This window comes from Arvicola amphibius, chromosome 12 (assembly GCF_903992535.2).
Source record: "Arvicola amphibius chromosome 12, mArvAmp1.2, whole genome shotgun sequence".
NCBI classification, from domain to species: Eukaryota; Metazoa; Chordata; class Mammalia; order Rodentia; family Cricetidae; genus Arvicola; species Arvicola amphibius.
The window spans coordinates 85,185,626-85,199,916 of NC_052058.2; the positions used below are offsets into that span (position 1 = coordinate 85,185,626).

A 14,291-nucleotide genomic window follows, 5' to 3' on the forward strand; every position below is an offset into this window, starting at 1 on the left:
TTCTTTCTTTCTTTTTTTTTTTTTTAAGACATCTTACTATGTAGTAGCTCTGGCTGCCCTGGAACTCACTCTGTAGACCAGGCTAGCCTCAGAGATCTGTTTGCCTCTGTCTCCCAAGTGCTGGGATTAAAGGCATGTGCCATACCTGGTGACATTCCTGTTTTTTTTTTTAATATTTTTTATTTATTATGTATACAATATTCTGTCTGTGTGTATGCCTGCAGGCCAGAAGAGGGCACCAGACCCCATTACAGATGGTTGTGAGCCACCATGTGGTAGCTGGGAATTGAGCCCAGGACCTTTAGAAGAGCAGGCAATGCTCTTAACCTCTGAGCCATCTCTCCAGCCCCATTTTTTCTTTGTTTGTTTTTATGAGACAGAGCGTCTTTGTGTATCCTTGACTGTCCTAGAACGTGTAGAGCAACCAGACCAGGCTGGCCTCGAACTCAGAGACCTGCCTTTCTCTGCCTCCCGAGTGCTGGGATTATAGGCATGCACTACTACCACTCAGCATGCTTGTCGTTTCCTTGGATTCTCTTCTCTGTCTTTGATTTTGTCATGTTTTTATTTTTATTTTTCAGAATGATGATTCCATTTTGGTGCTTCTCAATACTATTGATTTTTCACAAATAGTCAGCTTCTTTCCTTTTCTTTCTATTTTTTTCAATTTCCAGCTTCGAAGTGAAAAGGAGACGCGGAATAAGCTCATTGAGTCAGACCTGAATAGAAAGTTTCAGAGTGGACTCTTCAAGAAGTAAGATACAAGCTTACTTGTATGTAAGGAATAAGATGCGCTTGGTGTTCTCTGTATGTGATACTTGAGGATTTTTATGGGGTTTTTATTGTTGGTTTTGTTTGTTTGTTGTTTGTTTGAGACAGCATTTCTCTGTAGCTTTGGAGCCTGTCCTGGAAGTCACTTTACAGACCAGGCTGGCCTTGAACTCACAGAGATCTGCCTGCCTCTTCCTCCCAAGTGCGCTGGGATTAAAGACATGTGCCACCACTGCCCAGCAATGTTTAAGGATTTTTATATTAAAATGAACCTGTGTTTGTTTTAAGTCAAATGATCTTCCAGTGTAGAAATGTTTTGGGAAGATGGCACTGATATAGGGGGCTCTGAGAATAAATGAATACGCTTCACACTGAGAAACTATATTGGCAGTATCTCTTTTAGCTTAGCCTAGAGGTTCCTAGTTCTGCCCTCTCCCCTTCTTACACTGGGTGTTTCCTCCACTCAAGAATTTGTTTATTTGTTTCAGTATCTAGCAAGATTTCTAGTATGTACTAAAACTCAGTAAAGATTTGTTTGTTGACTTTAAAAAAACATTTATCTGCCCCATTACCATCATATCCTTGTTGTTCACGGTTCTCTCTTATCTGTGTGTTGAATAGACAAAATCTCCTTGACTCATACTCTAAAAGCAGTAATAAACCTTTGACTGTTGAAAGCCAAGGGTCCAAGAAAATACACAGGTATAAGGATGTCCATGTTTTTACTGTTGCTTCTACAAACAGATTTATAGATTTGTTCCCTTTGATATACCTGATTGTCAGTGAACTTAAATGGCTTGTCATTTCTGAATTGCTTCCAAATTATTTAGCAAGGAGAAGATGCTTTATGAAGAAGAAAGCCCCAAGTCCCAGGAAACAGAGGAAGAAAACAAAGACTCCAGCAGCTCCAGCTCAGAGGAAGAGGAAGGTGAAGAAGAAGAAGAATCGGAAACTGAGAAGGAGGCAGGTAATGCAAAGGCCCTTCATGTCTGCTGCCCGTCAGGGGTTGGTCAGGCCTCACAGGCTTCCAGAAAGAGCTTGAAGTACAGTTTCCAAGATATTGAATTACTAATGACAATATGTATATAAAAGCCTTGAGCTCAGTTAAAATGTACCTGCCAGTTCTAATGCAGCCATATGGTGAGATACATAGAGAAGTCTTGCAGGAGGGAACCTGATGTCCTGTCCTTAAATTGATATGTCAGCTATAGAGTTCACGAAGCCAGTATACTGAGATGCATGGGCTTATAGAGACTTTATAGGTCAAATGTTTTTAACACGATGGTAAAAATTTGCATTTAGTTATTATGTTACTCTGATTCGTAAAACTGAATCCTAATTTATTTAATTATTTTGTAAACTTCTTTAGTTTCCTAGTGAAGGAATTTATGAAAGAAGAAATCAGACTTACTTTTATTACTCTTATTAGTAATATATGCATTTATCCTTCAGTGTCATGTGAGACTGACCCAGGAGATAAGCAAAAGCTTTAGATATACAAGTCTCATATATATTGGTATAGTATTTGCATAGAACTTGTGTACACCTGCCTATGTTCTTCAAACCATCTCTCAGCTGCTTATATTACCTGGTACAGTGTAAATAACTACTATATTATATTGCTTTGGGAATGATGAAAATGTAAGGGCACCTACCTGTAAAAAAGAAAAACAAAAACAAAAACTGTATATATTTAGCACAAATTCAAGATCATAGTTTTTGTTTCCAGATTATTTTTAGTTTGTTATAAGTTGAAGAACTGAGGCTGTATATTAGTGTTTGACTTTGCTGATAGTTTCTCTCAGTCATGGGAGAATACTGCTCTTAATTCATGTCTTAATTTGAGGTTCATTTACTGTCACCAAAGGAAGTTAGATGCCGAGGTTTTATAGAGAAGGCGGCATCCAGTAAGTTTTCAGTAAAGGAAAAAGAACTTTATATTCACGGAACCTTGGATTTCCTTTAGGTTATTTATTTTATTATTTTCGTGTGTATGGGTGTTTTGCCTGCTTGTCTGTGCACCACATGCATGCAGTCCTTGTGGAGGCCAGAAAACAGCATCAGATCCCGGAACTGGAGTTACAGATGGTTGTGAGCTGCCATGTGGGAGCTGGAAATGGAACCAAGGTTCTCTGGAAGAAAACCAGTGCTCTTGGCTGTTTATCCATCTCTGCAGCCACTTAAAAAATTTAAGTTTTTATCTATTACTATTTGTAGCTTACTCCGAAAATGCTTGTATTACATCCACCAAAAGTTATAAATGTGTATTTCTTGTTCTTTGTGTTATTTACTGAGTATCCCAATAGTCTAACCTTCACACAGTATCTGGAATTCATATTTGGTTTTGCTCTATGCTACATTTTTCTGTTGTTGTTGCTAGTTACTATGGCATTAGGAAATGGGAGGGAGCTACCAAAACTGTTGCTATTGCTTCATAATTTATACTCCTGCGTCAGGTCTTACTCCATATAGACTGTCTTGGTTTGGGTTACTATTGCTATGATGAAACACTGTGACCAAAAGCAAGTTGGGGAGGAAAGGATTTATTTGTCTTACGTTTCCATACTAATAGTCCATCACTGAAGGAAGTCAGGACAGGAATTCAAACAGTGTCGGAACCTGGAGTCAGGAGCTGATACAGAGGCCGTAAAGGGATGCTGCTTACATAGAAGGTGCAGCCTTCTTCCTTATAGAATCCAGGACCACCAGCCCTGGGATGGCACCACCTACTATAGGCTGGGCCCTACCCCTGTTAATCACCAATTGAGGAAAAGTACAATAAGCTTGCCTATAACTTGATCTTGTGGAGGCTTTTTTCTTTTTTTTTTCTTTCTATTTTTTGATACACAGAGTTTCTCTGTGTAGCCTTGGCTGTTATGTCCTGAAACTTGCTCTGTAGACCAGACTGGCTTCAAACTCACAGAGATCTGCGTGCCTCTGCCTCCAAAGTGCTGCGATTGTAGGCATTCATCACCACCGCCCAGCTGGAGGCATTTTCTTAATTGAGGTTCCCTCTTCTCAAATGACTTTCATTTGTGTCAATTTTACATAAAACTGTCTAGCACACAGACCGTGTCCATACTGCTTTGGGGATAAAATATTGACAACACCCTTATGACCAAGGTATACTTCTGTTTAGACATCTTCTGTGCCAGACCCTCATCCCATCTTTCTTTGCAGAGTGAGTCCCACACCCTGTAGACTAGCCTTCAAGGCCTCAGATTGTCTAGCTCCAACAGACATTCCCAGTACTCTACATAGGCAAGAACATTTTGTAGCTAAATTGGATTGCTTGATTTCCTCAAATATGACCTCAGCATTCCTGGTCTTGAATGTTCATCTGTGCCTTTTTTTTTTTTTTTTTTTGAGACAGGGTTTCCCTTCATCTGTGCCTTTGAATTCATTTCAAACTATCATAAACACTCATTGGGTGGGTTATTTTAGGAAGTGTGGGGTTCAGAAGAGTGAGGTGTTTTTCTGATACAGGAAGTTAGAAGAGTTGGAGTCTGTATCAATATCTTTTATATTGAGAGGAACTATGTAAGGGGTGGGGAAGATTTATCTTGACTCATGGTCTCATAGATTGCAGTCTGTGGTCAATTGACTCCATGTTTCAGGGCCTGTACTTAAACAGAAAGAATATCATGGTGTCAGATAGGTGTGGTAGACAGAGATGCTCAAGTTTTAACATCCAGGAAGTAGAGACAGAAAAGGGTCAGAATCAAGATACTCCCTGTTTTTTTTTTTTTTGTTTTTGTTTTTTTTGTTTTTTTTTTTTTTTAATCTGCTGCTCAGTGGCTACAGCTGATCCTACCACTCCCTCAGCTCCTGACTGCATTTCGACAGCCACCTAGCTACTAAGGTCATGCCCCGGGGAGCCTTCGCATCCCACTGCTGCATCCTGAAACAAATATTGTTTTTAACTAAGTCTCTGTCTTTTTATTATATCAATAAAAACTCAGGAGCCAGATGCTAGGGTAAAAACCTGCTAGCTCAGAGAGGCAGAGAAAGCATCAGGGCAACCTTCCTCTTCAGCCATGTCTCAGAAAGAGAGCCTCTCCTACTCTGTCTGAAAACAAAGCTCCTCCAACCAGATGCTCCTCCCTTCTACTTCCTGTGTCTCTCTTCAACCTCTCAACTTCTCCTCACACTCTTTGTTTACTTCCAGTCATTGACTGCTTGTGCCTCTCTACCCTATGGTTTATTTTATTTAATTAGTGCAATCTCAGGGTTCTCAGTATAAAATATCCTGCAACAACTCTCAGTGATCTGCTTACCTCCTCCCATCTCCTAAGAATGCTTCCAAATTATGAGTCTGTCAGTCCATCAGTTAAGTCAGAGCCCTTATGACCCAGTCACCTCTCATAGTTAGTGTCATAGTTACAGACACTAACTAGGAACTAAGTTTTCAGTACTTGAACCTAGACCTGTGGTAGTTGTCTTGTCAGCTTGATGGGATCTAGAATCACTTGGGACACAAGTTTCTGGTCATGTCTGTGATTAGGTTATGATTGAGGTAGGAAGATGCAACATAAATTTAGATGGTGTTATTCTGTAGTTTGGGTTCCCAGGCTACATTAAAAAAGAGAGAGAGGGCCGGGCGGTGGTGGTGCACGCCTTTAATCCCAGCACTTGGGAGGCAGAGGCAGGCGGATCTCTGTGAGTTCGAGACCAGCCTGGTCTATAAGAGCTAGCTCCAGGACAGGCTCTAAAACTTCAGAGAAACCCCGTCTCGAAAAAAAAAAAAAAAAACCAAAAAAAAAGAGAGAGAGGGAGAAGGCTAGCTGAGTCCAAGCATTTGTGTGACTGTGGACATGATATGTCCAGCCGCACTACACCTGCCTTACTTTCCTTCCATGATGAACTATATATCCTAGAGCTGTAAGCCACACCACCTTCCTTAAGTTGCTTTTGTTATAAGATAGCAACTAATATAAGCTCCTTCCTGTGTTTTCCTACCCTGTGCCTTTCACTCCATTTCTGTCTTTATAGCACTGTGCTCTTACTTCTGAAGTTGTAGTATCTATCAGTTTTTCTGGGAACACTGAGTTCATTATTATACTTGAGGTTTCAGCATACAACAGACATTCATATTCATTAAATGATTTTGTTGACTCTACCTAGTAAGAGAATAGAAGACATTTATGAATAAAATACATGTCGTATGAGAGAGGTAAATACAATCACTGGTATTCAATAGGAAAGTATATAACTCATTCTGAGATTACAATGCAACTTTACATGTCTTTAGTGCTTTTTACTTTACAATACACTTGAACAATTTTTTTATTATTTTTTATTAAATTATATAATTTTTACAAATTTTTCACCTCCTCCTCTCCCATTTCCCTTTCCCTCCCCCCTCCCTCTCCAGTCCAAGGAGCAGTCAGGGTTCCCTGCCCTGTGGGAAGTCCAAGGTCCTCCCCCCTCCATCCAGGTCTAGGAAGGTGAGGATCCAAACAGACTAGGTTCCCACAAAGCCAGTACATGCAGTAGAATCAAAACCCAGTGCCATTGTCCTTGGCTTCTCAGTCATCCCTCCTTGTCAGCCACGTTCAGAGAGACCGGTTTGATCACATGCTCCATCAGTCCCAGTCCAGTTGGCCTTGGTGAGCTCCCATTAGATCGGTCCCATTGTCTCAGTGAGTGTACGCACCCCTTGCTGTCCTGACTTCCTTGGTCATGTTCACTCTCCTTCTGCTCCTCATTTGGATCTTGGGAGCTCAGTCCAGTGCTCCAATGTGGGTCTCTGTCTCTATCTCCATCCATCGCCAGATGAAGGTTCTATTGTGATATGCAAGATATTCATCAGTGTGGCTATAGTATAGGGCGATTTCAGGCGCCTTCTCCTCAGCTGCTCAAGGAGCAAGGTGGGGACATCTCCTTGGACACCTGGGAACCCCTCTAGAGTCCAGTCTCTTGCCAACCCTCAAATGGCTCCCTTAATTAAGATATATACTTCCCTGCTCCCATATCCACTCTCTCTCCATCCCAACTGTCCCATTCCCCCAAGCTCTCCCCATCCTCCCCTTCTCACTTCTCTCTCCCCCTCTCCCCCCATCCTACCCTCACCCCCAAGCTCTCAATTTTGCTTGGCAATCTTGTCTACTTCCAATATCCAGAAGCATAACTACATGTTTTTCTTTGGGTTCACCTTCCTATCTAGCTTCTCTAGGATCATGAATTATAGGCTCAATATCCTTTATTTATGGCTAGAATCCACTAATGAGTGAGTACATACCATATTTATCTTTTTCAGTCTGGGTTACCTCACTCAGGATGGTGTTTTCTATTTCCATCCATTTGCATGCAAAATTCAAGATGTCATTGTTTTTTACTGCTGAGTAGTACTCTAATGCGTATATATTCCATACTTTTTTTTTTTATCCATTCTTACATTGAGGGGCATCTAGGTTGTTTCCAGGTTCTGGCTATTACAAATAATACTGCTATGAACATAGTTGAACAAATGCTTTTGTAGTATGATTGGGAATCTCTTGGGTATATTCCCAGGAGCAAAAAGGCAACCTACTGATTGGGAGAAGATCTTCACCAACCCCGCAACAGACAAAGGTCTGATCTCCAAAATATATAAAGAACTCAAGAAACTAGACTTTAAAATGCTAATTAACCCAATTAAAAAATGGGGTAGTGATCTGAACAGAGAATTCTCAACTGAAGAAGTTCAAATGGCCAAAAGACACTTAAGGTCATGCTCAACCTCCTTAGCGATCAGGGAAATGCAAATCAAAACAACTTTGAGATACCATCTTACACCTGTCAGAATGGCTAAAATCAAAAACACCAATGATAGCCTTTGCTGGAGAGGATGTGGAGTAAGGGGAATACTCATCCATTGCTGGTGGGAATGCAAACTTGTGCAACCACTTTGGAAATCAGTGTGGCGGTTTCTCAGGAAATTCGGGATCAACCTACCCCAGGATCCTGAACAATTTTATTTAATCCCCACAGCCATACTTTAGGGCATATGTTATTACCACTCTATTTTTAGAATGAGATATTGACACTATATGGCATTACATGAACTAGGTTTCATTGCTAGCCAATGGCACTGTTCTCCGGGTATAGAAATCCTCAATTTAGGAGGGAACAGTGGAAATTCTCTATATTAGAAAAGTGGAAAACCATAGAAAAGAGGAGCTGGAGAGATGGCTTAGCTATTAAGAACACTTGCTACTCTTGCTGACGATCCAAATTCAGTTCCCAGTACTCATGGCAACAACTGACAGCTGTCTGTAACTCCAGCTTCAGGGGATCTGATGCTCTCTTCTCAAGCGGCAGGCACCAAGTAGGCATGTGGTACACATGCATATGCAAGCCAAAACACATATAAAACAATAATAAATAATTTTAAAAAACTGTAGGCAAGTATGAGGGTCCCACAGATGATAGAAAACAGGAGGTATGAGAAAGAACCTCAGAGCATTCTGTGTTTAGAAATTAAGGTGATGTCAGTGAAGGAAGCAAAGAGGTTGAGGGAAAGCAGCATGCGTGTTTCTGCCGCAGAGAAGCAAGCAGTCGTGTGATGGGAGCAGGGACAGTGCAGCAAGTAGGAAGTCACCAGCAGCCGGGTGTGGGCAGACTCCCTACTCATTTCTGTAGTTCTTTGCCAACTGAAAATTTCCTCATATCTCAGCGCTCAACTCAAATAAACTGCTACCAGACCATGTAGATACACGGGTTTCTTTCTTCTGTTGATTTTAGTAGCTGTTTGTTTTTAGCTCTTTTGTATTAATTTTCTCATGCTGCTTAATATTTGAACTACTTCTGGTTTTCTTCTCACCCCCTCTGCTGTTCCCATAGACAAGCTCTGGGTGCATTTGAATATTCTTACGTGTTTTCTCCATCTTTCTGTGTGCCTTGTGGCCTTCTGTGTGTGGGTGCTCATTAAATGTGCTGGTAGAGTACATGGAAATGGGTTTTACCTAGACCTTTCCAGATGTGCTTATCGCATAAGCAGACAATGAACAAATATCTATTTGATTCATTTTTCCCATTTTTATTTTTTATTTTTTTTTATTTTTATTTTTTTTGGTTTTTCAAGACAGGGTTTCTCTGTGGCTTTGGTGCCTGTCCTGGAACTAGCTCTTGTAGACCAGGCTGGCCTCGAACTCACAGAGATCCGCCTGCCTCTGCCTCCCGAGTGCTGGGATTAAAGGCGTGTGCCACCACCGCCCGGCTATTTTTCCCATTTTTAAAGATCTATATATGCAACCTCATAAAAATTATAGTTTTTGTGTGTCCTATACAGTGATAATATATTAAAATATCTGTTATATTTTGAGATTAACATAAACATTTTTATTAGAATTTGTATTTTCTCTTTTTTGTCTGACTTAAGAATTTTGTATATCAATTCCATATTTCTTCATAATAAACTACCTCCAAACTTAATGTCTAAAAACAGTAACTCTTTAGTCCCATTCCAAGTGGACTTGGTGGTCTCCCATTAGTTCTGTCCTGCCGTCTCAGTGGGTGAACGCATCCCTCATGGTTCTGACTTTCTTTCTCATGATCTCTCTCCTTCTGCTCCTCATCAGAACTTTGGGAGCTCAGTCCGGTGCTCCAGTGTGGGGCTCTGTCTCTATCTCCATCCATCGCCAGGTGAAGGTTAAGGCTCACAGTGAGCCCGTCCATGCTGTAGAGTTCACAGTCATTGCCGTTGTCCTTGGTTTCTCAGTCCTCCTCCACCGTCAGCCACATTCAGAGAGCCCGGTTTGGTCCCCTGTTCCATCAGTTCCATTCCAACTGGACTTGGTGGTCTCCCGTTAGATCTGTCCCACCGTCTCAATGGGTAAACGCACTCCTCACGGTCCTGACTTCCTTGCTCATGATCTCCCTCCTTTTGCTCCTCATCGGGACCTTGGGAGCTCAGTCCGGTGCTCCTATGTGGGGCTCTGTCATTTTTCTCCATCCAATGCCAGGTGAAGGTTCTATGGTGATATGCAAGATATTCATGAGTATGCCAATGGGATCTGGACATTTCTGGCACCCTCTCCTCAGCTGCCCAAGGACCTAGCTGGGGGCATCTTCCTGGACACCTGGGAACCCTCATCGACCAAATCGGACTCTCTGAAAGTGGCTGATGGTGGAGGCTGACCGAGAAGCCAAGGACAATGGCGATGGGCTTGGTCTCTACGACATGGACGGGCTCTGTGTGAGCCTTGTCAGTTTGGTTGCTCACCTTCCTGGACCTGGAGGGAGTTGGGAGGACCTTGGACTCAACATAGTGTAGAGAACCCTGATGGCTCTTTGGCCTGAAGAGGGAGGGAGTGGGGGTATGGGTGGAGGGGAGGGGAGGGAAGGGGGAGGAGGAGGGGAGGAGATGGCAATTTTTAATAAAAAATAAATAAACTGGAAACAAAACAAAACAACAAAAAAAAAACAGTAACTCTTGAGGTAGCATATGGCTCAGTTGGTAGAGTGCTTGCCTCACTTGTACAAGGCCCTGGGTTAGATTCCCAGCACTGCATAAAACCTGACCTCCTGCACACTCCTGTAATTTCAGCAATTGGAAGGGAAAAGCAGGAGGATCAGAAGCTCAAGGTCACCCTCAGCTAGCTACACAGGCAATTTGACATCATACTGAGTTACATAAGACTCTGTGTGGGTGGCGGAGGGAAGGAGCTAAAAGACAAAGGCTCTTTTTGTGAATGCTATTCTATAGCTTGGCAACTGGGGAAGGTAGATAGCTTGTCTGTGTCTTAAGGTAGTGGTGTGCTTATTTATGTTTGTACCATCAACTAATAAGACATATGTAAGGATAGCTGGTCCTAGATGTCATTGTTCATGCTTTTGGTAGTTGGCTGTGATGGTTAGGACAAGTGATCTCCTCTCATCTAGCAGGCTTGCCCCATTTCTTCCTGTGGCAACTGGATTCTGAGATTCATTAAGAGAACAAGGCTGAGTGTCTCAATTGCTGATGTTTCAGAGGCCATAGCAAGCAACTGGTCAAGCACAGAGTTAGTGTGAAAAGGGCACTACATGAGGCCATAGGTTTATGGAGTCAATGATGCATTGGCAACCAGTACTTTAGCATCTATTTCGTTTGGCTCATAAGCTAGATTTCTTAGAGTCTAGATATATTTATTACTTAAAGATATCTTTATTATTATAATACCTAAGAAGTGATAGCATTAAAAACATAAAGAGGCTTACTATAGTCAATGAGATATGCAGTTTAAAAGTACTATTTCTAATCTTTATAAAAATTCTCTTAGGGGCTGGAGAGTTGGCTCAGTGGTTAAGAGCATTAAAAACTGCCCTTCCATAGGACCTGGGTTCAATTCCCAGCACCCACATGGCAGCTCACTACTGTTTGTAAGACCGGTTCCACTCTCACACAGACATACATACAGGCAAAACACCAATGCACATAAAACAAAATTAAATATAAAAGTTTAAAAAATAAAAATTTTCTTAACGCAGAAATTAAAATCTCTGGTTAAGGGCTGGAGAGATGACTCAGTGGTTAAGAGCACTGACTGAGCCAGGTGGTGGTGGCGCACGCCTTTAATTCCAGCACTCGGGAGGCAGAGGCAGAGGCAGGTGAATCTCTGTGAGTTCAAGGCCAGCCTGATCTACAAAGTGAGTTTCAGGACAACCAGGGCTGATACACAGAGAAACTCTGTCTTGGAAAACCAAAAAAAAGAAAAGAAAGAAAGAAAGTAAAAAGCCCTGGCTGCTCTTCCAGAGGTTCTAAGTTCAGTTAGTTCAATTCCCAGTGTATGTGGTGGCTCACATCCATCTATAATAGGATCTTTTTTTTTTCTTGGTTTTTTGAGACAGGGTTTCCCTGTAGTTTCTAGAGTCTGTCCTGGAACTAGCTCTTATAGACCAGGCTGGCCTCGAACTCAGAGAGCCGCCTGCCTCTGCCTCCCGAGTGCTGGGATTAAAGGCGTGCGCCACCACCGCCTGGCTCCTATAATAGGATCTTATGTCCCATTCTGGCATGCGGGTATACATACAAAGCACTCCTATATAAAAAATATAAATAAATAATTTTTAAAAATCTCTTGTTAATTAGAAAGTAGAAGTTCAAATATAATATGTAACTCAGTATCACACAACTAGGTGTAGCTTATAATTACCACAGGACCCATGAAACTTACTCTGGATCTGTTCTCAGAGTATAAATACCAGAATTACAGCCATTAGGTACAAGCTCTGTGCTAGTTATTAATTGCTATATAGCAGACAAGCTTTCTGATTGATGCCTCTGCTGGGATGAGTCACTCCTAGTCCTGTGAATCCAGTTACTAAAGTTCTGAAACTTGACCAGCAGTCTTTGAAACTGACTGACCAACAGATGTGTGATTGTGTTCACTGAGACGTCGTTCCTCCTCCACCTATCCATCAGTCTGTCTGTCAACTTTCTTTGGAACTTATTTCCTTCCTCAGAAGCTCTGCCCTTCTTTAAAATCTACAGTACCTATCGATCCAAATCAACCATAAGCTCTTGTGTTTTTATTATAACGTGTCTTATTTCTTTTTTGTTGTGATTACCTCGAAAGCAAAGGCTATCTTACGTATTTTCTGTTTTCATTTCCTAGCCAACTTCCCTACAGAACTGGACAGATTCTTTATAATGATAAATTTTATATACAATATAAACACACGCGCGCACACACACACACACACTCTACTGTAGAGACTTTTTTTTTTATCAGAAGTTGGAGCCTACCAAGATAAGGATATCCTTGAGTTTATTTTCTTCTACCCACAGTTGCTAGCATTTGTACTAGTGTGAGTTCAGACATCTCATGGTTCTAATAATCTTCTTTGATTTGGCAAAACATTTTTTTCTTAGTAGAAATGGATGTATACACACAAGATTTTCATATTTATATTTATTGCTTCTCTTGTCTTAAATAACAGATAAAAAGCCAGAAGCCACTGTCAACCATTCCAACTCTGAAAGCAGGAGTCGTCTCATGGAGCAGACCCCAGCCCCAGCTCAGAACACCTTCTCTGCCTCTTCTGCTAGGAGAGTGAGTACTTTGGAATTGGTGTGAGGCTATATTCCACTCTGCTACGGTAACACAAAGGCCTCAAGATGCATTCTTGCAAAATAGTATATTCTTGCCTCTTTTAGGCTCTTACACCAAAATACCATCAACTGTGACTTAAAAAAATAGGACTTTGCTTCTTACAGTTCTGGAGGCTGAAGAGTCACCAGAACAATGTGCTAGCCAGTCTGATTGCTCATAAGGGCTGTCTTCTGGTTGGATGATGCCTCCTTCTTGCTGTATCTTAACATGTGGAAAGAGCACTGTTGTCTCTCTCCTAGAAGGCGACCAGCCCTGTGCTGTTGACCACATTCTACCTTTGTCACTTCCTCAGAGGCCCAACGTCCAGATGCAGTTGTATTGGTTAAGGCTTTAGTATGAGTTTTAGAGGGATACAAAATCCTGGCCATAACAATGCCCCCCAAGTCTTTGAAAAACAAATGCCAAATAAATATGGCTACAGATGTGTTACAATAACAGGATGGAAGTATCCTGAGACCAAAAAGATTCTGTGTTTTAACTGTTTCTTTCTCATATTAAAAATGAAGACAACTGTATAAAAAATAGACTGGTGGGAAGGCATGTAGCATCTAGAAATGTTTTGATGGCAATTCCTTTTTCTACTTGTCATGAAAAGTTTAGTCTCATGTGTTAGGGCAAGGGTGGGAGAAGGACTTATTGAAATTCCAGGAGCACTCCTGCAACAACTGTATGTAGGCCTTTCCAAAGCTGTAGGCTTCTGGCAGAGAGACAGTTGGTCTGAAACTTTGGCCTTAGAGTTTTTAATTTGCCATAGGGGAAAGGAAACAAAGTCTATCCAAGCCTTATTTATTTTTAGAGACATCATTGTGAATCATTAATCAAACTTTACATAGAGTGCCATCCTTGGTCATTATCCAGTAATATACTTGCACCTCAGATACTCAAATATTTCTAGGTGTGACTACACTTCCTACCTTTTATAAAAGAACAGTACTACTTAAGAAATGCAGTTACACGTACTTCCTCTATGCTAAAGTAATACTGGGAAAGGAGGAAGAATTCCCTTTAGAGTCACAGTGGTGTATAAAAATGAAGGCACTCATAAATGCCTATATTTAGACGGTTGATGTCAAGAGAAATCTTAGTGGAAGGTGGATGGAGATGAGTGACTTTTACTCTACTAACCAACAAAGATGGCCTGGTTTTGGAAGAAAGACAGAAGATTTTTTTTTTTTTATAAAGGTCTCTAGACCGTAGGAAAGGGACTGTTGCCTGGCATCTGAAGGACCAGTTATACCCTAAAGACCCTAATGTGGTTTCTGTACTAATGTTAGCCTGTGGTGTTTCTCTGTTTTATTTGGGACTGAGCCTTGTATATATATGCTTGTGTATGTTAAGCAAGCACTCTCCCACTGACCCATATCTCCGGCCTGCTTCCCTGCTTCATAAGATGACAATGTAAACTTGTCCATGAAGTGCTGCTGTTTGTCTTTAGTGCTGACGCTAGAC

At 41.3% G+C, this 14,291-nt stretch overlaps 1 protein-coding gene across 6 annotated transcripts in view; it reads left to right on the top strand.

Moving 5' to 3' along the window:
• The window catches only part of Ppp1r12b (protein phosphatase 1 regulatory subunit 12B), a 215,516-nt gene that overhangs the window by 61,389 nt on the left and 139,836 nt on the right, over positions 1 to 14,291 (top strand). For all 6 annotated transcript variants that reach the window (XM_038348745.2, XM_038348737.2, XM_038348746.1 and 3 more), the window contains exons 7-9: positions 675 to 754; positions 1,602 to 1,738; positions 12,670 to 12,782. In XM_038348745.2, coding sequence (XP_038204673.1) covers positions 675 to 754; positions 1,602 to 1,738; positions 12,670 to 12,782 — 330 coding nt within the window. The remainder of the gene's footprint in view (positions 1 to 674; positions 755 to 1,601; positions 1,739 to 12,669; positions 12,783 to 14,291) is intronic.